The 27,992-nt window shown below is 42.1% G+C and overlaps 2 protein-coding genes across 5 annotated transcripts in view; one reads left to right on the forward strand and one right to left on the reverse strand.

Moving 5' to 3' along the window:
* The window catches only part of RASGRP1 (RAS guanyl releasing protein 1), a 76,294-nt gene extending 57,003 nt beyond the window's left edge, over positions 1-19,291 (forward strand). For 2 of the 3 annotated variants that reach the window (XM_073348850.1, XM_073348848.1), the window contains 3 exons: positions 577-723; positions 5,020-5,393; positions 13,052-16,147. In XM_073348850.1, coding sequence (XP_073204951.1) covers positions 577-723; positions 5,020-5,393; positions 13,052-13,186 — 656 coding nt within the window. In that variant the 3' untranslated portion in view covers positions 13,187-16,147. Of the gene's footprint in view, positions 1-576; positions 724-5,019; positions 5,394-13,051; positions 16,148-17,177 lie in introns of those variants that run through there. The other variant, XR_012159476.2, reaches the window with a different exon arrangement.
* Positions 19,292-24,082: 4,791 nt separating this feature from the next.
* The window catches only part of FAM98B (family with sequence similarity 98 member B), a 47,019-nt gene continuing 43,109 nt past the window's right edge, over positions 24,083-27,992 (reverse strand). For both annotated transcript variants that reach the window (XM_073348853.1, XM_073348852.1), the window contains one exon: positions 24,083-26,567. In XM_073348853.1, the coding sequence (XP_073204954.1) occupies positions 26,247-26,567 (321 nt within the window). In that variant the 3' untranslated portion in view covers positions 24,083-26,246. The remainder of the gene's footprint in view (positions 26,568-27,992) is intronic.

Raw genomic sequence — 27,992 nt, forward strand, 5'->3', positions numbered from 1 at the left:
CTCACTTCAATCCCCCCCACCTAAGGAGCGTCTACTGACAGAGGAAGCCATGGCCTGAGATCTGGAAGAGGGGCAGGTGGCCCTCAGCCAGTTTGAAGTCATAGGACCTCACAATGGATGGCCCTAGTGCTCTGCAAATCCCTACAGGATCTGTAATGGACACTCCTAGCGAAGCAAACCCCAGCTCCCAACAGAACTATTTGGGGAGCTCCACAATGGAAATCTTGCAGGGTTTTCCTTCCTCCGAATACGCTCCTGCAGGCTTTTGCAAGGGAGAAGACAGTGTGACCATGCAATATTAAGTAGCCACCTGGGCCAGTACCACTCTAATGTGTTCTGCTTGGCTGAGTTTTTTGCTAGTGGGATATCTTCAGTATAAAAGTGGGTTTGAATGGTACATTGCACAGGGATGCAGTTGAGTATATTTACCATCCATTTGTGGTTTCATACCATGCCTTACAGAACATGTAAGAAGGCCTCTGCAGTTTCCTGGGGAGGTAATACAGTGTGGGAACGGATCTCAGATGCTGCAGCAAAACCACTAAATGCTGCAAACCTTGTTTTACTTGTTTACAGACTGTGGAATGAACTGTCACAAGCAATGCAAAGACCTGGTTGTATTTGAGTGCAAGAAAAGATCCAAAAGCATGACTGCTGATAACAGCCCGACCTCAGCCCTCGCTTCTAGCCTCTGCCCTGTAGGAGTCAAAGAGCAATTCCATGGTGAGGAAGGTTCAGATATCTAAGATCAAAGTGCCATATAGGACCCCTCCTTTATCCCCTCCCCCAACATGTTGATTAATTGAATACCTGGGTGGTATGTGAAGCTTCCCCTAGGAGAGGCTAGCTCTCTGTTCCGCATCTTCCACCTGCAGCCCTGCCCATGCTCCCCCCTGCTCTGCCCAGGCCCCCTCCCTTGTGAGGGCCCCAGCATCTGCCGCATTTCTCCTACCCTTACCCCTCCCCATCGAAGCCCCCGCCACTCAAGATCTCCACATCCCTCCTCTTCTCCACCCCCTCTTCCCTGATGCCCCCACGACTCAAGCTCTCTGCATCCCTCCTCTCCTCCATGTCCCTGCAGGGGTGGGGGGGGGGGGTGAGGAGGGATGTGGCGAGCGGCAGGTGGCCGGGTCTTGCGGGGAGGAGGTGGAGGAGAGTTGCGACGCAGCGGCTGTGCAGGCAGCCTTGCAGGGAAGAGGGGGGTGGAGAAGAGGCCTTGGGGGGAGGAGAGTAGGGACATGGCAAGCAGTGGGGACCTGTGCAGGGGTAAGGAGAGGAGAGACTCACCAGGCAGTGGCGGGGGTCTCGGGGAAGGGGCAGAGCAGGGAGCTGTGCCAGGGAAGGCTTATACCCGCCTCCCATGATTGAATAGCATTAGTTAATAAACACTAGAATTCATAGATTCATAGATATTTAGGTCAGAAGGGACCAATTCATTAACAACAATATTGACTAGTATCAGAGGGGTCGCCGTATAAGTCTGGACTGGGGCTAGAGCCAGACATAAGTAAACCTAAGTCTGGGTGCACCCACCACTATCCCTCTCCTGCTCACAATATTGCTAATTATTTCAGGCCTGGTCATTTCCTGAGCAGAGACCTCCAGTTGTGTGAAATTGTAGGACGTGCACAAATTCCCACAAGAGCTGAGCCAAGACGCTGTCCAACTTTTCTGAGCTGTGACTCAGAGGATCTGAGCCCAGCTATCTAGAAGTGAAAGGCTGATGTGTTAACTAATTGTGCCACCTTGTGACAAGCAGATTGCAGTGTGCTCTAGTTTCTACCACTTGGCAGGAAGCAATTGCAATATTAAATAAGTGGCTCAGAGTTAAATTCAAGTTTTGCTTCTGGGTTTCTAAAATCAACTCATGTACATATCAGTGCACCAAGAAAATTAAAAGCCATAATTACATTCTTTTCTTCATTTCCCTAGGTGATTTCAAACTCCCTCTTGGTCACCTTAACCTTCACTAACCCTCTTACATTAATACTCAGTTGTACAGATCTTTATTAACTGCCCATGCTTTCCTGCCTATTTCAATCCAGGAAACATGGCTTAATCTCAGATTTAATAAGTTAAGCATCCAAAAGAAGAAGTGTTTCTTTTTTGACTCAGATTTCCCCAAGGTATTCGCTCTCATCATCTTTGAGCTCTCCTGCTCTTTGCGCATCGCCTGTGTCTGTAAATCTGCCTGTAACCACACCGCCGGCATTGCCCATGCACACCACTGCCTCAACTTCTCTGATGGGGGAGTTCTCACCCATGGCTCCATATAAAGATATAAACGTTTCACAGTGATGGTAATTAACCATTGGAACAGTTTACTGAGGGTTATGGTGGATTCGCCATGGCTAGCAATCTTTAAACAAAGGTGTCAACGTTCCTCCCCCACTCTGAACGCTAGGGTACAGATGTGGGGACCTGCATGAAAACCTCCTAAGCTTATCTTTACCAGCTTAGGTCAAAACTTCCCCAAGGTACAAAATATTCCACCCTTTGCCGCTACCACCACCAAACAAATACTGGTTACTGGGGAAGAGCTGTTTGGAAACGTCTTTCCCCCCAAATACTTCCCAAAACTTGCACCCCACTTCCTGGACAAGGTTTGGTAAAAAGCCTCACCAATTTGCCTAGGTGACTACAGACCCAGACCCTTGGATCTTAAGAACAATGAACAATCTTCCCAACACTTGCTCCCCCCCTTTCCTGGGAAATGTTGGATAAAAAGCCTCACCAATTTGCATAGATGACCACAGACCCAAACCCTTGGATCTGAGAACAATGAAAAAGCATTCAGTTTTCTTACAAGAAGACTTAATAGAAATAGGAGTAAATAGAAGTAAAGAAATCCCCTCTGTAAAATCAGGATGGTAGATACCTTACAGGGTAATTAGATTCAAAACACAGAGAATCCCTCTAGGCAAAGCCTTAAGTTACAAAAGAGATACACAGACAGAAATAGTTATTCTATTCAGCACAATTCTTTTCTCAGCCATTTAAAGAAATCATAATCTAACGCATACCTAGCTAGATTACTTACTAAAAGTTCTAAGACTCCATTCCTGGTCTATCCCCGACAAAAGCAGCATATAGACAGCCAGACAGACCCTTTGTTTCTCTCCCTCCTCCCAGCTTTTGAAAGTATCTTGTCTCCTCATTGGTCATTTTGGTCAGGTGCCAGTGAGGTTACCTTTAGCTTCTTAACCCTTTACAGGTGAGAGGAGTTTTCCTCTGGCCAGGAGGGATTTTAAAGGGGTTTACCCTTCCCTTTATATTTATGACAAAAGGCTGGAGGTTTTTCTAAACAATATGCACTAGGAATTATTTTTGGGAAGTTCTATGGCCTGTGTGATAAAGGAGGGCAGGCTAGATTATCACAGGGGCCCCTTCTGGCCGTGGAAGCTATCAGGCTGCTCTCACTGACCTGCTCTATGGTCTCCCTCAGGCCCATCTCTCTCCAGCCTCCAGAACATGCAGGGCTGTAACACATGCAGATATGGCCATCCATCTTGCCCCAGATACAAAGAGCCACAGCTGCATCCTTCATTAGCTTCACTGACTCCCCCGTTCATTTAAAAGTTCTCATTGTCTCCATTTCTCACCTCAAGTGCTTGCCCCACATAGTTACTGCAGTCAGACTTGCCTCTTTCCCTTCCTTTTCCCCTGTCTGTTCACACATCTAGTCAGAGCCTCATCTTCTCACATCCCATTCATGCGCCACTCCTGAAGAGAAAGTTTTCTCTGAAGTTCTGCCATCTGGACTGGCTCCCCTGTATCTCTCACCTGATCAGCTCTTCAACCCTTTTCAAATCTCACGGGAAGACCTCTCTTTTCCACTCTGCTTCTTGTGGCACCCCAGGGGTTCGCAGGGTTGTGAGGCACCTTGCCACTACCTGCCCTTACTGTGAAGCAGTCTTGTCCATGTCTGTTGTGGGTCAGCTTCCTGAAACTAGGGTTGCCAGGTATCCAGTTTTCAACCGAACACGTGGTCGAAAAGGGACCCTCTCCAGCCCAGTGAAAATGAGCGAGTGAGAAAACATCCTTGCAGTGGCAGATGCAAAGAGCTCAATCTACTTAGCTTACAAAGAGAAGGCTAATTCGATTACATTCTCTATGTACCTACATGGGGAACAAATATTTAATAACGGGCTCTTCAATCAAGCAGACAAGAGGTATAACATGATTGAATGGCTGGCAGTTGAAGCTAGACTAATTCAGACGGGAAAGTAAGGTGTACTTTTTTAACAGTGAGGGTAATGAACCATTGGAACAATTTACCATTCTCCATCAGTGGTAATTTTAAAATCAAGATTGGATGGTTTTCTAAAAGATCTGCTGCAGGAATTATTAGGAGGAAGTTCTCTAGTGTGTATTATTTCATTTTCATTCATAGTACATAAAAGGTTGTTGCAAGGAGGAGGGAGAAAATTGTTCTTAACTGCTGAGGATAGGACAAGAAGCAATGGGCTTAAATTGCAGCAAGGGCAGTTTAGGCTGGACATTAGGAGAAACTTCCTGTCAGGATGGTTAAGCACTGGAATAAACTGCCTAGGGAGGTTATGGAATCTCCATCACAGGAGGTTTTTAAGAACAGGTTAGACAAACACACTGTCAGGAATGGTCTAATTATTACTTAGTCCTGCCTTGAGTGCAGGGGACAGGACTAGATGACCTATTGACATCCCTTTCAGTTTTACACTTCTATGATGCTACATCATCTTAAAGACAGCTACATTTACAGTAATACTTTCCTAATTCTTTCCCATGTAAGTAATTTTGCAGTTGCTGCAGGGATTTTATGGGATTGTGAATCGGAGGGGAATGTGTCCACACTCTGGAAAAAGTTTCAGTGCCTCTGCTACTAGACCAAATTCAGAGAGATGTGAATATAAACACCCTTTCAGCTTAAATATTGCATAGTACATTGTTTTAAAAAGGCACACTGAATGACTGTGGCTATATATCTTCCTTCCCAGTGTAGGTCTCCAATTAACTCAGTTCGTTGTTTCTGTTCTGTAGGGCAGGAGGAAGGACCGTTTACATTTCCTAATGGAGAAGTGGCTGAACACAATGAAGAGAGGAAGGACCGAACAATTATGCTTATGGGCGTCTCGTCCCAAAAAATCTCAGTGAGAGTGAAGCCAGCTGTTCTTGACAAGAGCACACAGACTGAGCCAACACTGGCAACTAGCGATGTACCCAACAGGCAGATGGAGAAGGAGCATGGGATACCATCGGAAAATATTTATCTACAGCCTGCAACACCATCTCCATGCCCAAGCCCAGTTCTAAGCCGCAAAAAGGCTTATGTAAAATGGGAAAACAAAGACTCAAGTCAGAAACGGAAGGACGAGCTTCGCATCTATAAACCCTCGTACCAGGAACTGGAGCAGGTACTTACCCAATGGATCATATTCTCCTTTACACTACAGTGGCACAGTAAAGAGGCCTTTAAGTTAATTTAACAATCCACTGTCACTTCAAGGGCCTTTTGCGCTGCCAGGATAACGAACTACTGGAACAATTAATAAGGGATATTTGTAGAGTCTCCATCCCTTGAAAACGTTAAATCAAGATTGGATGTATTTCTAAAAGTTATGCTCTAATTCAAGCATAAGCTATTGAGCTTGATGCAGAAATTATTAGGCCTTTCTTATGCAGGAGGTCAGACTAAATGATCACAATGATCCCTTACGGCCTTTACATCCATAGGTGAAATCCTGTTCTCATTGAAGTCACTAGAGCCAGGATTTTACTCCATAAATCTAGTCATCAATTTTAGGGACACGCCAGACTGGGCAATAGTTTGCAAATTAGTTTCCACAGTGAAGATGTTGCCATTAAACTGTAAGCCACTGTGCTGATGCCAGGTTAACCCTGCCGTGCCAAAAACTCTCTAGCTAAATAGTAGCACTAATAAAGCCAGACTTTACCATGAAAAAGATGTGAACTTCAAAATTTAATTGGGATCATGAAATATTATAGTTTTTATTTTTTTTGCATTTCTTTAAAAAATCCATAGGACATCAAAGCCTCCCCAAAAAAACTCTGAATGCAACTTCAAGGTGATACAGTTAATCATAAAAACCTCAAGAAATATGGAAGCTAAAGCTTCCATAAATAACCTTAACTCTGCAGAACAGAATTTAGCGTTTCTAGTTCCATTTTCTATTTAAAAGAACAGGCAAATGTATAACAGTTTATGTTGTAATATGTACACATCATAAAATTGATTGGAAGGGTAATGTGGCCAAGTTCACTTTGCTGGTGAAATATTACACTTTCCTGACTCTTTGTGATTTTTACTGTGTAGAAGTTGCATTAACAGTTTTTCGCATTTAACACCTAGAAAAGTCTGAGTGGTCAAGCAGAGAAAGAGAAATGACACTGGAGAACAAGAGGCTGGAACCAATGAAACTGAAGTGAATATACAGAAAGAAAGACATTGAATGTGTGGGCTACTCAGCTATGGAGAAAACAAGAAGGGTAATAGAAATAAGAAAGCTGAAAGGGAAAGACAAGCACATGATTGTGAGGGTAAAAATAAGAAAAAAATATCCCAAAGAAATGTAAATAAGAGAAAAGAATAGCATGGAATTCATGATACGGGAGGGCACAGATAGCAGCTGAGAATAAAACCAGAAGAGAGACAGATGAGAACTAATGATAGAGAGAGAAATAGAACTTTATAGAAATGAAAGGCATTCAGCAGAGTAAAATGGACAAACCAGACAATCAGCAATGAGGAACTGTAAAATCTATATACAATGTTAACCATTGTAAAATAACTACCTAGAAGCCCGAACCTAGATTGGGGCATTGTTCTAAGCACTGTACAAAACACACAGTAAGAAACGGTTCTTCAAATCCTGGCCTGTGTGGCTCCCGCTGTTATTGGTGCACATGTGTTCCATGACCATGAGTTTCACACTTTCTGGTAAGCAGTGTCCACTGGGATCACACCTGTGCCCAGTACGTGCTTGTGCTCCCCACAATCCTAAGGCGTAAATGGCCACAAAAACTCCGTATGGGCAGTAAGGTGGAAACTGTGGCGTCCTCCTTTCACTTGCAACTAGTCCAATAGTTTTTTTGTTATTAATTGTATGTATAGATTTAGATTATTAGTTAATAGTTTTTCTGACCATTTGGCAGCTTTCCAGTCCCCTTTTGTCCCAGGGAATGTTCTTAGATGTTTGTGCCTTACCACCTCTATGATAGACTCCAAACCCTCAGCACTCGAGTTCTACTCTTTCTGCAACAGGCTGATTCTGCCCCCCACCCAGGGCCAGATGACACTGCCATCCTCCTTCACTGGAGCAGAATAAAGCAAAGGTGTGTAAAAGGAGCCTGGAGCCCTGTGACTCTGATAACTCTAAGGCCAAGAATATAGATCAGCTCAAGAAAGTGACCCTGACTAGCTCGCCATCTCCCTCAGGACAAGGGGAGCCCACTTCAGCTCCAGGACTGGAGCACGGTATTGACTGCCTCGGCAGCAACAGAATCCTCAGATGCTAGAGTCTCTCTCAATACCAAAAGACCTTTTACTCTCTGGTACAAGGCTCATCTAGCCATCCTGTTACCTCCCCTCAGGGAACCCTCCAGTGCTTAATTTGTGCTGGGGCTCAGCCCGGCACCTCTAGTCTTGGCACCTCTGGGCTCCCAGCCAGCAGCTGCCACTCTCCAGCTGCCCAGCTCTGAAGGCAGCACCACCACCAGCAGGAGCGCAGCAATAAGGGTGGCAGCACACCATACCACACCATCCTTACTTCTGCCCTGCTGCTGGTGGTGGCCCTGCCTTCAGAGCTGGGCGCCCGGCCAGCCGCCGCCGCTCTCCGGCCACTCAGCCGGTGCTTAATTTATGCCAGGGCTTTCTGGGGCTCAGCTGTGGCACCTCTTTCCTTACAAATTAAGCACTGGAACCTTCCTCCTCAGTACTAATCCTCACACTGCTGATCCCATCAGCACTTTCTACAGACCTCATCTTCCCCATCCTCCTACCTCCCCCAGCTTCTGCTAAGGAGCATTCCCATGCTCTTAAGAGCCAAAGTAGGGATATCACCCCAGTTTCCCTTCAGGAAAGGCACCTCCCCCATTACACAGTTGAAAGACTTTGGAAGGCTACTTCTCCTTCTCAGTCATTCTGCCCTTCTTGGCTTTATTGGGCATACTGGGGTGCAGCTCATGTACCTCTAGGTCCCACTCTCCTGTACCTTCAGCTAGAAAAGGACCAAGATCAACTTCCATGCAAAGGGCTGCGTCGCCCACACACTAAAGATGTCTATATATACGGCAGCATGCCGAGTACAGACACTGCATGCCCAGCTAGCATGTGTTCAGTGAGACATGGCTTAGGCCAGAAGAGTGCCCTACATGCAGGAACCCCCAGGATAGATACTCTACACCCAAGCAGTGCTTTCTATGTCTACACAGGTACTTTTAGCCGTACCCTGCTGCTGGAGCCTGTCCCTGCCACAGTGAGAGCCTCCAGCAGCAGGGAAAGGCTCTGGCAGGGGGTGGGGAAAGAGGCAGCCCTTTCCTGCTCCTGCCTCCCTGCTGCTGGAGCCTTTTCTTGCTGCACTGAGGCTCCCTGTTGTCGGAGCCTTTCACTGCAGCAAGGAAAGGCTCTGGCAGTGGGGAGACAGCAGGAAAAGGCAGGAGCTGCTGGAGTTGTTCCCTGCAGTATGTTGCTACATGTGTGGTACCCATACGCCATGCACTGTTATCAGCGTAGACATAGCCACAAAGTCAGAGAGTCAGGGCCTGAATGTGAAGAGGAGGGTTCCTCCAGAGATCTGGTTGATGAAATGATAAAACAACCTGCTGCTCAGTCATTATCATCTCCTGCTGTGGCAGACACCCCTGTACTGATCCTGCCTGCAGCTGATTTTAGGCAGTGGTTTTCTAATTTTTTGAGCTGAGCCCCCCACCTTTGGAGTTCAAATTTTGGGTTGTGTCCCCAACACAGACAAAAAGAGGAAAAAAAAAAAAAGAGTCAGGGGTGGTGCTTCTTCTCTGAGCCCTGCCATGTGGGGCTGGCTGGAGCCACCTGCCACCGCCACTTTCCCCCTCTCCCCCCAAAACATTCCTCCATGCCCACCTAGGGGGGCGTGCCTCCACTGTTTGAAGACCTTTGTTTTAGGGCATTTCAAGACCTGCTTGGGAGAATAGCCAATACTTGGGTTATTGCTTTCAGTGCACCAAGAAAAGCCACCAAAGCACATGATAGCGAGACTGGTCATGCCTATCAGTGAAGGCATCTTAGAGCCAACAAAGGACTCATGGCAGACACCAGCCTCAACTCCTCCTATCTCTGAGGGCTGAGAGGAGTTACCAAGTACGCTGCAAAAGGGATATGAATGTCACTTCTCACCCTACCCCGGGCTCTCTTTTGGTCTCAGCAGTATTAGAAAAGGCCTGACAACCAGCCCTGACTCGGTCCACTCCCAAGGAAAATGATCTAAAGAGGTTGGACTTATTTGGTAGAAAACCACATTCCTCAGTATCCTTGCAACTTATCAGGCATTACTTGCCAAACACAACAAGCAGAGATAAGGTTCTTCCTTTCTCTCTCTCTCTCTCTCGACCAAAAAATAGAACTGAAGGCAGTGAAGCAAAAGGTTAATAATGGCCAAGACCTCTCACCAAGTTGCGTCTAATGCAGCTGTTTGATTCCTGGCCACAGCAATAACAAAGCATCCTGGCTCCAGCCATCAGGAATCCTGAAAGAGGTCCAGTATGCTATTGAAGTTCTATCTTTTCGAGGAGCCTGATCTCTTCCGTTCCCAAATTGATGAGGCTTTAAGATTAGAGAGCCATGCATAGGTCTTTAGGGATCTATACATTGGTAACTAAAAGGAAGGCAATCTGTTTCTAGAACCAAAACGGAGATCATCATCTTCCTACCAAAAAAGGTCTGCTGACTTCTCATCTAAGTGGAGGTCTAGATTTTCAAGGAGGAAGACACCTTCAAGCTTCTACCTCATAGAGTCTAAGGCTATAATCCTTGCATCTTTCTCCTCAAAATAAGTAGGTTTGATGGGAATACTGAGCTCCCAACCAATCACTACAGAGCTCTCTAAAAGCCCACTTATATTTGGTTGCCATTTATTTTGCTTCTCTCGGACATGAATGGACTGGAATAGCTTTGGACATACAGGTCACGGAAATCATAAAGGGTTACCCTATACAATTCCAATCATTGCTTCCCTCCCAGCCTTCTTCCCCATCCCTTTTCAGGGACCCTTCTCACAAGAAACAGCTGGGAAAAGAGATGGACTCCTTCCCACTCACAGAAGCCCTAGAGACAATTCCTTCAGAGTTCAAAGGAGAAGGGATTCTATTCCCAATATTTCCTTCAATCCAGAAGTAATGGTGTGCTGTGCCCCATCCTGGATGAGAGACATCTCAGTAGGTACATCCAAAAGGATGGTCTCCCGAGCCTCTGTTACACCTGCTCTGAAAGCTCAATATTAGTCCATGGCTCTCGACCTCCAGAATGCATTGCTTCCACATTGCCATCAACCTTGCACACAGGAAGTATCATTTTATTTATTATTATTATTTGTATTACTGTAGTACCTGCAGTCCCGTCACGGACCAGGACCCCCATCGTGCTAGGTGCTGTACAAACAGAACAAAAAGACTGTCCCTGCCTCAAAGAGCTTCTAACCTAAGTATAACACAAGAGAGAACAGATGGAGAGAGACAGGAGTGTGAGTACTCCCATTTGGCCTGTTGTCAGTACTAAGGGCCTTCACGAAATGCCTAGCTATTGTGGTAGCTCATTTACACTGACAAAATGATCTGTACCTGGACAACTGACTCCTAAAGAGAAAGTCCAGCCAAGAAGTCTCCACAACCATCACCAATGTTCTGAATCTCTTTCATTGTCTAGGACAGATAGTGATCTATGCCAAGTTGTCCCTCACAGAGGATAGAATTTATCACGACTCTTCTTGACGAACTCAAGAAGGGCTTGCCCCCATATCAATAGATTTCACACCATTAAATCTCTTATATTTACTCTCTCAAACCAACCAATGACATCAATAAGGTTTTGCTTAAAGCTACTAGGTCGTCTTGCTTCATGCACATATGTGATGCTTCTTTCATACTTTGCATATGTCCACTGCAGTCCTGGCTCAGAATAGTGTAGCAGCCTTTTAGATACCCCACGGACTCTTATCACAGTGCTATACACTGGACTTTCTCAAATGGTGGATGAACCCCAGCACGAGGAGAGGAGATCCATTTCAGACTTTATGCCCAACACTAACTGTAGTCACAGATGCTTCTACGACACGGTGAATCAGGTCCCAAAGCAACGCCTGCCTTCACATTAACATCCTGGAGTTTTGAGTGATCAGGCCAGCTTTCAAGGTGTTGTCACTGATCAAGCGATCCTTGATAGACAATACATCTGCAATATTCATCAGACAAAATAGTGCTCACTCTTCCCTTTGTCAAGAAGCAATAATTTTCTGAAACTGGTGCGTCACTCACAAAATAACCCCAGGCTGCCAAAGCTAATGCCATATTTGGAAGGGCTGTTCTCAGTTCTCTCTTTGACTAAGTTAGCTAGTTAGACAAGGCACCTCAGTCTGTCCTGTGAGGATTACTGCTTGCTAGCCAGCACCAGTGGGATCCACATGGACAAGGACGCAAAGAGAAAAGAACAGCTACTTATCATACAGTTACTGTAGTTCTTTGCGAAGTCTTGTCCATGTGGATCCCATGACACACACTTCATTCCTGCTCCTTTGGAGTCCGTATCTTTGGGATTCTGAATTACTGAGGGAACAGAGTTGGTTGGATCCATGTAGCCCATTGTGTGCTTAGCTGGGGATGGTGGAAGGGAGGGGTGAGGATGTTCAGGGTGCAGGTACAGCCCCCAACAGACAGTACTTTCTAGAAAATTCTGATCTTGTGCGTATGGGACACAAGCACACCAACAGTGAGATCCGCACAGACATCACATCTTGCAGAACCACATCTACTGTAAGGTAAGTAAGTAACAGTTCTCTTCTTACAAGCTTACCTGATCCAATTCACACTGAAGTCAATGGAAAAACTCTCATTCGTCACTGGGAGTTGGATCAGACCCTAAACTGACAACACAGATAAAAGGTGGGAGAAAGCAAGCATTGTTTACCCGTTTTACTGAGAAGGGCTTCAGGCCCAGTACTATTAAGTGACTTGCCTGAGGTAATGTAGGAAGCCTGTGACACATCCAGGATTTAAACCCAGATCTGAATCTCTGTCCAGTGCTTTAACCACAAGACAATCCCTTCCTCTTACAAAAGTTAAACAATTCAAATGAAAACTGAAATGATTAAAATCCTAACTCCAATCAGCATCACTGTCCGAAAATCTCAGGCAAGCAAGAATAAAGCAAGCTCACTTCCCACAGTTTGCAGGCAGCCAGCACTTTGTGGACCTTTGCATATTAATGCATAGGGAAAAGGAAATGAGGAAAGGGTTCAACTAGTACACTGTCATTACACTAGGCAATGGAATCAAGAGACAGCCTGTCGCTGCCCCATGAAGCCTTCAGTCTTTGTGAAAAAAAAACACCACAGTAATAATCCATGTTATATCTATCTACAAACCCAAGCAGTGTCCAAAACTAAACCCTCTCCCAACCATCCTTGAAACACGGACTCCCACCTACCACCCAAATCTTCTCCCCCACCTTTGCATCTCCTATGCACTGTGTGGTTGAAAGCTCAGTACATTTAGAACAAATATATTCTGCATGGATCATATTGAAAAATACTGGTTCCAAGCATGAAATGGTTAATTTACCAGCTAACCAAATACATTCTTTAGAGATGCAAACAGAAAATTAATTGCCATTTGCTCATGCTGATCTTTTTTGTTTAACATGCCATTTACTGTTCAGTGCATAATAACCATTTGGAGAATAGTTAAATAGTCTCTCACAGAAAATGTGAGATGCCAATCAAGCAAGTGCACCAGCAAACAGGGGTGAAATCGATTTAAAAATCCAATACCATTCACATGATGCCTGCCATTCTCTGTTTTTGTTTAGGAAAGAAATATTCTAAAGGCAGAAAATGAAGCTTTAAAGATTCAGCTTAAACAGGCGCACAAAACAATTGAATCTCTCAGTATTCAACGCAGAAATCATGTATTGGACAATACACAACACAGAGACTGCGTGTAGCTGACAAGGCAGGAGCTCTCCTCTGGATGAAAGAGAGGGCTTTTTGAACTGTGACAAAGCTGCTGTATTCAAGTGAACAGGAAACAAGAGACTGAAAGATTTTAAACAGAGATATAGTCTGTTGAATCAGCGTATTTTGCCTGTTCAATATACTGCTGAATGTATAAATGTGTTCCTTTCTCTGACAGTTTAAAATAATTTATCTTCTGAACATGGGAATTAATACATTCTGGATTCTCTCTCAAGAAGGGTGATGTAGGTCCTGAAGTTTATATTTATCATCAGTAAGCAACTTCCATGTCCAATATGGATGATGCATGATGTGACTCTGCAAGAAGCTACTGTTTCTATCGAGTCCCCACTGCCCATCTACAAGTGTTCCAACAAGGTATGTAATTAAGCGGACACTATCAACTCAATTTTGGCCCAAGTTCAGGTTTTCTGAAACACCTGATAAACATTTGATAAATCTAAGACTTTTGAGCAATTTTTGATCAGAGAGAAATTTCATGGACCCAATGATTGCTGCATTAAGAACTGGAAAGTGCAACTGAGTTCATTGATTTTCATCATCCAACATTAGAAATATAAACCGTCAAGCAGTGAAACGAGTAACATTTTAAGTCTTTCCTTTTTAATGCTCTAAGATGTGGTATATAAATATTTTTACAAATAGGATTAAAATTAAGCATTCCTTTAAAATCTTTGCTTTCTGAGCTGGCCTTAGAGGTTCTAGCTACCCAAACTTTTAACCCTGCAAAATTAAAAATTGTAGTGCCTCATACAGAGCACGAGACTAGAGCTGTGACACTGGAGTATTGCTTCCACTTTAAAGTTCCATGCTACCATTCAGGTCAAATAGTCTTGATACTGGCCCTGCTGGCTCAGTGGTTAATGGTTGAAGACAGATTTTATTGACAGGAGGAAAAGATGTTGACTATTTTCTTTAACTTTTCTCCATCTTTCAGTCCTTGATTTATAAGCGTGCAATATATTCTTATATTTCAAGATTTAATCATAAAATACAAATATTAAAATGAAGGAAGGGGAATTTTCAGTCCATGACAGCATTTAACTGTCATGGCCTCCAACTATGGAACCTATCAAAGTTGGGGAAGTACAAAGCCTCCTCACCATTGACAGCCTTCCTCTATAGCTTAAGTTATTGTTATTTATTATTTCTGGCACATCTAAGGTACCCGTCAGGGACTAGGACTCTACTGAGCTAAGCACTGTACAAACAAATAACATGAAGGCGCTTCCTGCCCCCAAGAGCTCATGCTCTAGCATTTGTTGGCATAAATACAAAACAGACTTTATATGTGATTCCTACCTGGTTGCCAGCATTTCAGAAAAAAGTGGCCGTGAAACAATTCTGAGAAGCAAGGCTAGTGGAGTTGCATGTACATCATGGGGAATTTCAGGTTATGTTATTGTGGGTAGCTTAGTTCACTAACGGTTCAGCTAAGTAACCAGAATCCACGGCAATCCTGTCCTTCACACTAGCAAGGAGCCTCTAGCCTTTATCTCTTTTTGTCTCTCATATGGAAGCTGGGGAGATTTGGGGTTTCCTGAATCCCTTAGGATCCTCCTGTCCTGTCCCCATTCTGTATTGAATCCATGTACTCTCTCCTGGCTCCAGTCCCTGAGCAATTAATCCCCTTCCCCAAACATGCCCTCTCAAAATTCGTTTCCTCCATCTCTTCTCCCCCCACCCTTACATTTGTGTTAATTTGGTGCAATAAACAGCCTTTTCCTAAGAGGAGTCCTCAGCAGCAAGAGGTTCTTCCCTGCAATTAAATTTCCTGCTCTGCTCTCAGGACCCTGCTACACCTGCCCTTCTGCACACATTCCCTCTCTCTGGTCCTAGGTCACTGGCTGGATCATCCATCCGCTTGCTAAGGCCATTTGTAAAGTCCTTCAGCTGCCTCATCTAAACATTCATGCCAGTGTGAGTCAGATTTTTTAAACAGACTGTTAATTTGTGTGTGGAATCTGCATTTGGGGCTGTACCTAGCTCCCACTGAAATCAACAGCAAAACCTCCACTGGCTTAGCTGGGAAAAAGAACAAGCCCTAGCACATGCAAGTCATGTAACTACATTTCTGATTTTTGCACAGGTATAAAAATACCTCCCTTTGTTTCTGCAACTCGATTCTTGTCTGTAGTCTTAGTATCCCTGTATGTCTGTCAGACTGTGATAGTGCAAGAAACACTCTTTATAGGAGAGAGCTCCCCAGCCTGTGCCTTTTTGACCAAGAAGCCTGAGTGGTGGTGGTTTCAGACACTCTCTTTTCGCTACCTCTTTTTAGAAGCTGAAGGTTTCTGTACCTCCCTGGGATGATCTGCCTAGAGTTCCCAAATAACAGTCTAGTTTTCAAAAGCCGGATGCTCATTTACAAAGTCCTTTTACGCTGCTCTACCAGCATAAGGGTGTTTTAATGTAAATACATTTCAGGGGGTCTTAGTTTCATTAAGCATAGAGAGGAACACATTAAAACAAGGCTCTGTATACACTATTTAATCGGACACTGTAAAATTCAGCTAGATAGGTTCTCCCTATGACAAACTCTTATCAATATGATGTATTATTTGCTGTGGGCTTGTCTATACAGGGAAGTTAATTCAGATTTAGGTAAAGCATGAATTTAAAGCAGAATAGCTATTCTTGATTAACTCCCTTAACCCATTTTAGATTAAGCTAATTCAGAATAAAGCATTCTTATTCCAGAATAAGAACATCTACACAGGGAGTTAATCAAGATCAACTTTAAATTTAAATCCAACCTTAATCTGAACTAACTTCCCTCTATAGACAAACCCATAAATAAAATTAGAGCTGTCAAGCAATTAAAAAAAATATTAATCTCGATTAATCACACTGCTAAACAATAATGGAATACTATTTATATAAATATTTATGGATGTTTTCCATCTCTTCCAATATATTGATTTCAGTTACAACACAGAATACGAAGTGTACAGTGCTCACTTCATATTTATTTTTATTATAAATATTTCCACTGCAAAAATAAAAAATTGTATTTTTTAATACACCTAATACAAGTACTGTAGTGCAATCTCCTTATCAAGAAAGGAGAACTTACAAATGTAGAATTATGTACAAAAAATAACTGCATTCAAAAATAAAACAATGTAAAACTTTAGAACCTACAAGTCCACTCAGTCCGACTTCTTGTTCAGCCAATCAGACAGACAAGTTTGTCTACATTTTCAGGAGATAATGCTGCCCACTTCTTGTTTACAGTGTCACCTGAAAGTGAGAACAGGTGTTCACATGGCACTGTTGTAGCTGGTGTTGCAAGATATTTACAGATGTACTAAAGATTCATATGTCTCTTCATGTTTAACCACCATTCCAGAGGACATGCGTCCATGCTGATGATGGGTTCTGCTTGATAATGATCCAAAGCAGTGCAGACCGATGCATGTTTTCATCATCTGAGTCAGATGCCATCAGCAGAAGGTTGATTTTCTTTTTTGGTGGTTCAGGGTCTGTAGTTCCACATTGGAACGTTGCTCTTTTAAGATTTCTCAAAAGCATGCTCCATACCCCATCCTCTCAGATTTTGGAAGGCACTTCAGATTCTTAAACCTTGGGTCAAGTGCTGTAGCTATCTTTAGAAATCTCACATCGGTACCTTCTTTGCGTTTTGTCAAATCTGCAGTGAAAGTGTTCTTAAAAACGAACAACATGCTGGGTTATCGTTGGAGACTGCTATAACATGAAATATATGGCAGAATGCAGGTAAAACACAAAGCAGTAGACATACAATGCTCCCCAAAGGAGTTCAGTCACAAATTTAATTAATGCATTACTTTTTAACGAGCATCATCAGCATGGAAGCATGTCCTCTGAAATGGTGACCAAAGCATTTAGGAGCATATGAATGTTTAGCATTTCTGGCATGTAAATACCTTACAATGCTGGCTACAAAAGTGCCATGTGAATGTCTGTTCCCGCTTTCAGGAGACACTGTAAATAAGGATACCATCTGATCCTACGAGATGTGGCCAGAATCAACTCCTCCCTACTGGCACCATGGCAGAAGATCAACGCCTTGAACACCCTCCTGATCCCCTGTATCTCATTTGTCCTGAGGGGATCTGCTGTGGCGAAGGTACCACTGAACAAGGCAGAGAACATCATCCAGCAGCTCGTGAAGAAGTGGATGTTTCTTCCCCAGAGGGCCAGCAATGAACTGGTGTACATCTTGCACAGGCAGGACGGTGCCAACATCCCTCGAATGGGTGATCTATGCGATGTTGCCATGATCACTCATGCCTTCCGCCTTCTGATGTGCCCGGACACCACGGGTGAGGAACATTGCAGAGTGCTTTAAAGGATGCCGTCAAGAAGCAAATTGCCAGGACCCCCTCCAACCAAGATGTCGCCACCTACCTGAGCGGCTCGCTGGAAGGTAAATTTGGAAGAGACAGGGGAGACTTTGCTTCGCTCTGGACTCGTGCCCGCAATGCTACGCAATGACTGGAGAAGCGTATCGGCTGCCACTGGACACGGTGCAAGGAATGCCAGAAGCTGGGAGTCCTGGTGCCACAGATGAAGAATACAGCTCACACTATCATCACTCTGAGAGCTAGAACCATGCTGGAGAGGACCCTGAAGGATGCCATCCACTGCCAATATGTGGAAAACCTGAAACGGAAGCTGGACTAGGGCAAGGCATTCAAGGTGACGTGCAAGTGGGACGCCAACAACCACTTCCTCCCCGGGGGCAGCTTCACCTGATTTGCCGATTGGAGGTTCATCCACAGGGCCAGGCTCAACTGCATACCACTGAATGGAACTGTCCACCACGGGAATCAGGACAAGCGATGCAGGAAGTGTGGCTATGCCAACAGATGCTACCCCATGTCCTGTGTAACTGCAAGCTCCATTCAAGAGCTTTGCAGCTGCGACACCACACCATCCAAGATAGCCTGGCCAGAGCCATCCCGCCACCTGTTGGGGAAGGTTGCTATAAACTCCATCATCCCCAGACCCGACAGCCAACTGCGAGTGAACATAGTCATCACCAAGGAGGACTGGAATATCATCACGGTGGACGTCACAGTGCCGTTCGAGAACAGGACCCCGGCCTTCCACAATGCCCGATCTTGAAAGGTAGAGAAATATCCCCCTCTGGGCAAAACCTTGAGAGCTAGGGGTTACCAGAGCAGACACACGCACTGATCGCTGGAGCCTGAGGCGCATGGGACCCCAGTATGAGTGAGTGCTGAGAGAATGCGGAATCGGTCAATGCTACCCTCGGCTGATGTGGCAACTCATGGTATCAGACGCTATCAAGTAGTCGAAGGACATCTACATAGACCACATCACTGGACATTGGTAATACCAGGAGGGATGATCTGGAGTGCTGATGAGAAGCGCAGTCAGGAAAGTAACAAATACTTTCCTCATGGATTGTATTTTCTAAATGGACAACCAACCTAATTCTCAATTACTGAGGGACAATCTCCACTCATGGATACATTTTGCTTTCCACAACCAAATCTCTGTACAACTTTTCATGAGTTATGTACTCAAGTATTCGGATACTAATATCTAAACTGTATTGTTAAATCTATTCACCTAAATTTGGGTTATTGCTGATTATGTACTCTGGGTAGCATATGACTTAAAAAACTAACTTTGTATTTGTGAATAATCTAAGCACTATACCCAGATATACAGACACTCTTTCCCCAACCTATGTATTATATACTTCTTAAACATTAGCTTTAATAAAATTTTTGTATCTGGCATGTAAATACCTTGCAGTGCTGGCTACAAAAGTGCCGTGCGAATGTCTGTTCTTGCTTTCAGGCAACATTGTAAGTAAGAAGAGGGCAGCATTATCTCCTGTAAATGTAAACTAACTAGTTTCTCTTAGCGATTGGCTGAACAAGAAGTAGAACTGAGTGGACTTGTAGGCCCTAAAGTTTTACACTGTTTTGTTTTTCAGTACAGTTATGTAACAAAAAAACAAAAACAAACTACATTTGTAAGTTGCACTTTCATGATAAATAGATTGCACTACGGTGAATTGAACAATACTGTTTATCATTTTTAAAGTGCACATATTTGTAGTAAAAATATAAAGTGAGCACTGTTCACTTTATATTCTGTGTTGTAATTGAAATCAATTTATTTGAAAATGTAGAAAAAACATCCAAAATATTTCATAAATTTCAATTGGTATTCTATTAACAGTGCAATTAAAACTGCGATTAATCACCATTAATTTTTTAAATCACAATACATTTTTTAAGTTACTCGTGTGAGTTAACTGCAATTAATCAACAGCCCTAAAAAAAGAAAAAAAATCACCAAATTTGAGGGGTTTATTTTGTTTTTTTAATTCTGACCCTTTTGACCTCCCAGCCTGTCAAGAGTCGCATCTCTTAGCCCCCAGGCCAAGTAGAATCTTACAGCCAGCCCTTTAGTGCCCAGTCCCTTAATCTGTGACCAATTTGATATTCTGGTGTGACAAAATCCATTCCATCCTCCGGGGCAGAGGTGACATGAGCATTTCACCAATTATTATTATTCCAGTTGCACCTAGGAGCCCCAGTCATGGACCAGGACTCTGTTGTGCTAGATACTGTCTGAACATTGTAATGTTTAATTGGGAGGTGGGAGTAATAGCCTCCATACAACAGCTGTGTCTCCTATAACGTCTAGCATCCTCCCCTTCTAGCTCAGTATTTTCCCTCTCAAAACCTAGCAGTTCAAATGCTGCCTTGATCTCTCCTCCACCTTACTCACCCTAAAGTCAAGGACTGGATCCTGTGTTTGCAAGTCAATTTTCCCTGGCTGAAGGTGCTAGGGTGAGTTTAACCCAGTCTGCTTTTAAAGCAAGAAAGTGTAGATACCGTTAAGAGGCAACTGAATAGTCTTTCAAATTATTGTCAGATGAACATCCATCTGGCCAGGATGAAAACTGTTTGTGTTTCAAGACGAAGAGATTCATTAGATTTTCAGATGTATAACACATTGTTCACATTGACTGAATGGGGAACCATTATCAAATGTAATTCAACTAAATATCAGAAACTTGTATAACTGAAGGTATTTATGTGCAACATCTACTCAGAGCTCTTCAAGAATACATATTCTTGTAAAATAACTTACGTAGTCTATTGTACACTGAAGCCTTAGCTGACCGAACAAAAATAGCATGTGTACTTTGCATTCAAGTATATGGTAATAAATGTACATTTACCCCATCAAAGCAATTGAAATTGTTAAATATAAAGTGTATGTAGCTTTTATTTAACAAAAAAGTTTTAAAAGTCCAGTTGAAATGACTTGTAAAACTCTAATTTTAAATTCTTGTTTTGAACTTGGGTCTTGGGCTGGTATCTCTATTGTTGGGTAAACCAAGCAGAGATGTAAGCTAAGATGATTTGTAGGTCCAATGCTATTTTACTGACTGTAAATACATGTACAGTATGTAAAGATAATTGTTATGCATGTGACTTCTTTTTAATCAGTAGCTGTGAACTTCGTGCAGCTTCCGTTACTCATACACTAAACTTGAACTATCCAGAATAACTGATAAGCATAATAAATTGCATGTCTGGGCTCAACAAAGTAATCCCAACTGAACTTGGACCATGCTTGCAAACTTGCTTTGCCCTCTCCCTTTCATATTTCTTTTTTTCTTTATGAAAAGAAAAAAGGCAAGGGAAGTGCTCTACAAGTTTGACTAAGATGGCTTTCAATTTTAAATCAGTGGATACTACAATATAAAGCATCTGTGCTTTCTTACATCTGTAGATACTGAATGAACCAGATATATGTTGCATCTATTGTCACATATTTGGAGATTATCCAGCAAATTAAATAAAGCCTGAAGAACCTGGCTATCTGCTTAAAAGAACCCTGTCAACTAATTTTAGGGCTAAAATGATAAAAATCTGATTTCATATAATAGAAGATTAATAGAAATACATTTTAAAATTAAAGAGTTCTCTGAAGTTATGTGAATCTAACCACAAAGCCATTGTACCTAAAGCAAGAGAACCAAAAAGTAAAACTGACACAAAACAAAAGTGAAATTTATCAGCTTAACCTATTTCTCCAAATTAAGTGAAATGCTACGGTAACTTTTTATAACATACACAGCAAAAAAAATGTATTTTTTTCAACTTTTCCACTTGTGACAACCAAAGGCATTAATCACAGGAAGAATGTATAATAAATAAATAAATAAATTTACAATCTCTTTAAATTACAATTTGGCAGATATCCCATGGGATTTTCATGCACACACGGGATTTATCCAGGCCCAGTGCAATAAACTAGCATTAGTGGTCCAAATTGTGTGTTTGGAATGAGATTTGCAGATCCTGTCTGAACCAGCATTTCTGTCCTGTAAACCACATCCAGAATCAGGGCTTCATGTAAGGAAAGGTTTTTGCAATCTCAGTTTTATTTTTCTCTTAACTCCATCTCAACTTCTCCTTTTCCCTTCTTCTATCATTTTGGTGCATGCAGTATTGTCATAAGGATATCAAAAGAGCCTAAATATGAGTCATATGTCAAAATGTCATAGATCAGAGATAAAGCTAATCAAATCTCTCCTGTTTAAGTTTAAGGACTGGCTAGACTGCCTCTCCCCACTTTTCCACATCAAGCAAAAATATTCATCGTAGTTAAATATTAAAATCCAGTCAATCAGCTGCCATTTTGGCTCTGCTATACCTGTGTCTTGATTGTCAGCTGCTTCAAACTACATTAATCATCCCAGCAAACACAAAAAAAATGGGGGAGGTGAAACTTTGGGGTAGAAATTAGATATCAGCCTGTGTACTGTACACTCAGTGGTTGTACAAGGATTATTTTAGTGACTGGGAGAGATCCATTTACAGGGGAGTGCCCAAGATAGGTATGATTGTTTCACCTATATTGAAAATATTCAACCAAAAGATAAGTAGCGAAAATCTGGAAATTTCAGGGCATTAATAGTAGTTTCAGGTACTATATCTGCCCGTTAAGTCCCTGTTAAGTGAATATTTGCAGTTTTATATTAATATTTTCCTATTTTTATATCCTCTTGCACTGTGACCCATACCAACAGCAGAAACTGACTAAATGGGGGAAAAGAACTGACTACACAAAAGTGAAAAGCACAAAGTAAATAAACGGGAAAAAAACGTTATAAATTTTTCATTTCTAGTCATTGTAGGCCTTGTTGAGACTAGAGACAAGGGTGAGTTTTTAGAAATGTGTTAGCTGACATTAGAATTGGATGCTGTCTAGAAACTAGTTTAGATAGGTTTTAACGCCTTTAAAATTGTGTTAACATATCATGACTTATCCAATTTAAAAACACCCACTTCTTTCCCTAGTGTAGCTAAGGCATTAAGATTAAAAAAATAGAAAACACAACAGAGAAAAAGGTTTAGAGAAGCATAATTTGGTTTTTTGGTTTTTTTTTTAAGTGGATGGTGTCCCTGTAAAGGAAATACTGCTTATCCTTAGATTTCTAGTCTAATCATTTGAAGTGTTGATTGGTTAGTACTGGTACAAGAACAAACTAGGACTAACATTTATTTCTGTTTGCCTAACATAGAAGAGTCACGTGTAATTACTGTAAAGTAACTTATGTGTGTTGGAAAATGCAAAGAAAACGTTGCAATAGTAGCAATCTGCATTAATGTTTCTGTAAATTTGTTCGACATCTGTAGTGGTGGTAATTTGTAGAATGCTGCCTGAAGATAAATGTTAAAGACAACTGACCAAGTGTACAGATTGTAAAGATTTTTTTACATATAAGTAAGTTTTCTTTGTGTAATATTTATATTATAAAAGTTGCTAAAAACAACTAATTAATGCCTATTGTAATTTTTTTTGTCCCATAAGCATCCAAAGCCTTTTTCTCTGGCAGACTTGCCTGATGCCTAAAATACATCCAACAAGATCTCTACTCTGGAATCAGCATCTCTGCATGATGAACTAGGTGCATCAGGATATTTCTTTCACCACTTCCATTCCCATTCATCTTCCTTCAGTCTAATATCTGACACACATATGGAGGACAGATTGACATCTGAATGGTCTTTTCCATTTTTAACTACTACAATCCTTACTTTTGAACTCTGCCTCTCTTTACTCATGCAAGTTACTATGTTTTCTCAAAAGCTGTTACTTCTGAAACTCCGCAGTTGGCCAAGACTTTTGCCACACTCATCTTCCAGGCACGAAGGCTTTGTCTTCATTGACACAAAGCCTTTTTTCCCTCCAGCAAGATAACTGATGCACATTAATTATCTCACTGTAAAATCCTAAGTAGAGACAAAAGTTTGGAGTGTTTGCTGAGGCAGCTAGGTGAGGTTGCACCATATCCCACTTATGATTGACCTCACCTAGTTTATCTTAACAGTAAAACTAAAGAGCCTTGCTTCCATTATGCTTTCACAGGATAGATAAAGCTTATTAGTTATTCCATTGGGGGTGGACGGACGACTATACAAACATGCTATGCTTTCATCTTTATGTTCAAAACTGTCTCCTTTTCAAGGACAGAACTTGAGACAAATTAAACATTATGCCATTTTGACTAGTACAGTAGCCTGCCTAGAAATGTGTTAATGTATTCATCCCACCAATCCTTGTGAGGCTTTTATTTTTCATAAAATACTTTGAAAAGCACATCACACCCAGCTCAATTAAAATTAGGGGCTACCAGACCAAGCAGAACTGTCTCAAGAATTCAAAATGGCAGGCCTCAAGATATTTCTTTTCTTCCCATTAACTCAAAGTTAGTTCTTCCATTCTTGCAAGCTACCAATGGGAGACCATTCTTTAAAGTACAGAAGCAATGTATGACAGATCTCAACCACACTGTATAAAAGACGCAAACAAACTTTAAATACAGTACTTTAATAGCTGTGAACACTGAAAAATAAAGTGTTTTCTTAAATCCTGAAAATAATTTTTTCTCCACTCTCAAACAACCCTCCCTCCCCCTACATTTTGGATGGATGATCACTAAATGAGAACGTTTTAAAAAAATCAAATGTTCACAAACATATACAACAAAATCCACATTACCCTCCCAAAACACAAGCTGTATTTACTCAAAACCAAAGTCTTAAATTCATTGTTCAGGACAGAAACATAAAAAAAGAGATTGTGAGATCAGGTTTAAATCAAATCTATTTTTAGAAGATTTTATTGCATCTTTTGAAAGTTAAAAACATACAGAGAACAGGGGAGACAATAATGTCATCTCTGAAGTGTACATACTTGTTCATTTTATTGTTTTTACTTTCTTAACTCTTCAGATTTAAGAAAAAAAACCACACCAAATTTATTTCACTTTTATTTTAGATCTGGTCTACATGCTGAAGGTGCACGGATATAACTAAAGGTGTGATGTTGCACCGATTTAGTTAAACTGGTACGACTTTGTGTGGCCACTCTTACATGGGTTTAAACTTGATTTATGTCTGTTTAGCATCTCCCCATCAATCCTGTCACAGGCATGCTAAGCTAGTTCAAATCCAATGTAAGAGTGGCTACAGACAGCTATGCCTGTTTAACTAAAAACCAGTAAGATATTTCACCTTTATTTAAACTGTTGCAACTATAGCATATAGACAAGCCCTTAGATTATCCTAGCCTCGGCCTCTTGGTGCTATTCAGATGTCACTTGTAGCAGAAGTCACCAAAACACTACTTTGGGACAAACAGGCAGAATTTCAGCTTAGGGACTGTATAGGAGAGAAAGGGAAACTGTTCCCTTCCTTTCCTTTCCCTCCTGGCTCTTCTTCTACAGAGCCAGCTTGGGAACAGCAGAGTTCTGTATTGAACTTCTGTCCCCATCCTGACCAAAGTATCTGACAGGACAGAGCTAAGCTAAACATACCTGGAAACACTGCTCTCCACACTCCCTACCTCCTTCTCTCCCTAATGCAGCAGGAGGCTGTCAGTGGCTCCCCTCTTACACAAGAAGCATGTGTAGGAGAGGAGCTGGTGGTGATGTTGTGTAGCACCAGTAGCTGAGAGAAACAGTCAGCTGACAGCTACAATAGGCCAGGAGCTGCTGATGGTTAGCTAACTTTCCTAATTCTATGAACAGCTTTTTCAAAATAGTGCCCTTTGTTTGCTCATGACCTCCTTCATGTAGGATTCAAAAGGTTTTCTGCTCACACGACAGTTCAGTGCACAGTCATCTTACTCAGCCTTCTGGGGCTTATGTGCTACAGAAGACCATGTAAGTGACCGACTGACTAGGTGCGATGGTTGGGGAAATTTTCCATCATGGGTAACAGGGTCTGATTTTAAAGTAAGTTTCATAGAATGCCACTTTTAGCAGATCATTTTCATTTTACCTATCAAGGTTCATCACAAATCAGCTTTTACAATGTAAGTTTTTGGCTTTGAAATATTTTTATACATTATATATAAATACAGCATAGCTTTGTTTTGCTGACCATGGAATAGCATGGATTCAATACATCACTTGGAAACAATGAAGCTTTTTTGTTTTAAATTTTTTAGAATATTTTAGATTAATTTCTGAAGTTACCTTTTTTTCAATTGTCCCATACAGAGGACTGAAAGAAGACAAGATGCTGGAACCAGCATTCTACAGTCCTTTTAAAGCATATAAAAATAAGCATGGCCTACAAAGCCAAATTCCCCCTAAATCACTTCCTGTATTCTGGGTATGACAGGCAATAATTAAAGAGATCTGAACATAAAACACTGAAAAAGGAAAATTCATTGTTTCTATTCACTTTTCTGAAGTCTGTTATTTAAAAAACTAAACTGTTTAAGAATACACACGTGAGCAGTGCAAAACGAGGACTACTTTAAGACATCACATTTCTGTATAAAATAAATGTTCAGTTGACTAACAGGATTCAATGATAATATCAGGGATCAAATGCAGTGATTCATTAATGAAGAGATCATAATTAATTTTCCTATCATAACACTAATCCATTGCTAATATACACACCTCCTGCTACCAGTAAAATTACAACCACGTTTTGTCAGTTGTTAGTATTTACAATGTTGTTGTTAGTATCTTCTGTAACCTCCTCCTCCTCCCCTTCCACCATATGGATCTCCATAGCCACCTCTACCACTGTAACCTCCCCTTCCCCCATAGTCTCCCCGTCCTTGGAAACCACCTCTCCCACCACCACTGAAGCCACCACCTCCTCCTCTGCCACCTCCTCCCCCCCAACCACCCCTCCCACCACCACCACCACCTCCTCCTCCCCCCCAACCACCCCTCCCACCACCTTCTTGTCTCTTCTGCCAAGGGGGCATTTCAGGAGGTGGTGGTTCAATCTCAGTTGGTCTGCCTCCACGGTCTGGCACTCTCCCCATCAGGACCTGTGTAGAGAAATACACAATGCTTATGTTTACATAACAATAAGGCTGCTGAAAGGATACAGAAGTAATCTTGTGGATTAAGAGCACCTGCCTACTCATCACAGGGAATGCAATCCTACCCAGAGCAATCTGTGGGAGTTCGGACTTCCAGGTTATCATCCCATGTCTGCCAGACTTCCCATGTGACAATAGACAGCCTCTCAGAGTCAGTTTTCCATCAGTACCACCAGCTAGCTACTGCCTAGGGTGCTCAGGGTTAATTGTTTATAGTGAGCTTTGAGATTTTTTTTAAATCACAGGTGCTACATAAGGGCGATCAATGCTCATGGCCCCTTAATCCTTATATTATGATGCTGTTTAAATTCAACCAGAATGGCAAACATCAGTTCAAATCCCATCAGAAAATACCGCACGAACAGCTACAGTGGGTAGCATATATAATCTGACAAAACGGGTAACCATATGCAACTATAAAATGTTCATTGCTTTCTTTTCAATCAGGCATTACTGATGCAGTGTAGAGAACTGAAAAAGCAACCCAGTCCATAATGCAATGCTATAGTAGCACCTTCAAGTGAAAAGTGGTGTCTTGAGATTCACTTGACATGAACTGATGTATAAAGAAAACATTATTTGGAAAAAAATAGTCACACAGCATGTCATTCTAACATGAAGAGACACTGTACTCTAGTCAGCTTACTTCTAAGCTGTCATGCAGAAAGACATGACAGTTTTAGTTACCCAAGTACCCTGTTGATAATTTTCTTGTTTTCAGAGGTTCCCTCTCACCCCACCATAATGTATACCAACATGCAAGCTACTCAGATCACTCTCAGTCAAAATAGCATTAACAGGTATACTGGATACTAAATTAGTATTTACAAAAACAAGGAAGCATGTGTCAAGTAAACCCCTGGATTCCAGTTGGCCACTCATGTGATGTCCTGGGATCACTCTCATGACAAAGGGATATACCAGTTTTGTTTGACATACAACCCTTGGGTCTTACTCTTTCATTACTATTCAGGACACTGCCTGATCCAAATCTAATGTCTCCTCTTGTTTCCATCTCACTCTCGTTCTGCTGCTTCTCAGTTTCTTGCTCTTTTGACCCACGCACACTTCATGATCTAACCGAACCACCCACTTCCCAAGTATTCCAAAGCCAACCCTCCCCTAAGTCTGCCTGTGTCCAACCTGCAATACCCATCCCTTTCAACTGGCTCCTACACCCTGCAATTACTACCGTATTCCATTTGCACCCCATTCCATCTGCTTCTACTTTCCAAACCCTCAGCAATCTGCCCCCTTTGCTCCATCCATCACTGCAATTAACATAAAATAGGAATCCTGAGCAAGATTCCAACTTACCCCTAAAATAAATAAGAAACATGGGGACTGTAGTGGTGATTATGTATTCCTTCT

This window comes from Lepidochelys kempii, chromosome 6, assembly GCF_965140285.1.
Source record: "Lepidochelys kempii isolate rLepKem1 chromosome 6, rLepKem1.hap1, whole genome shotgun sequence".
In the NCBI taxonomy this organism is placed as follows: domain Eukaryota; kingdom Metazoa; phylum Chordata; order Testudines; family Cheloniidae; genus Lepidochelys; species Lepidochelys kempii.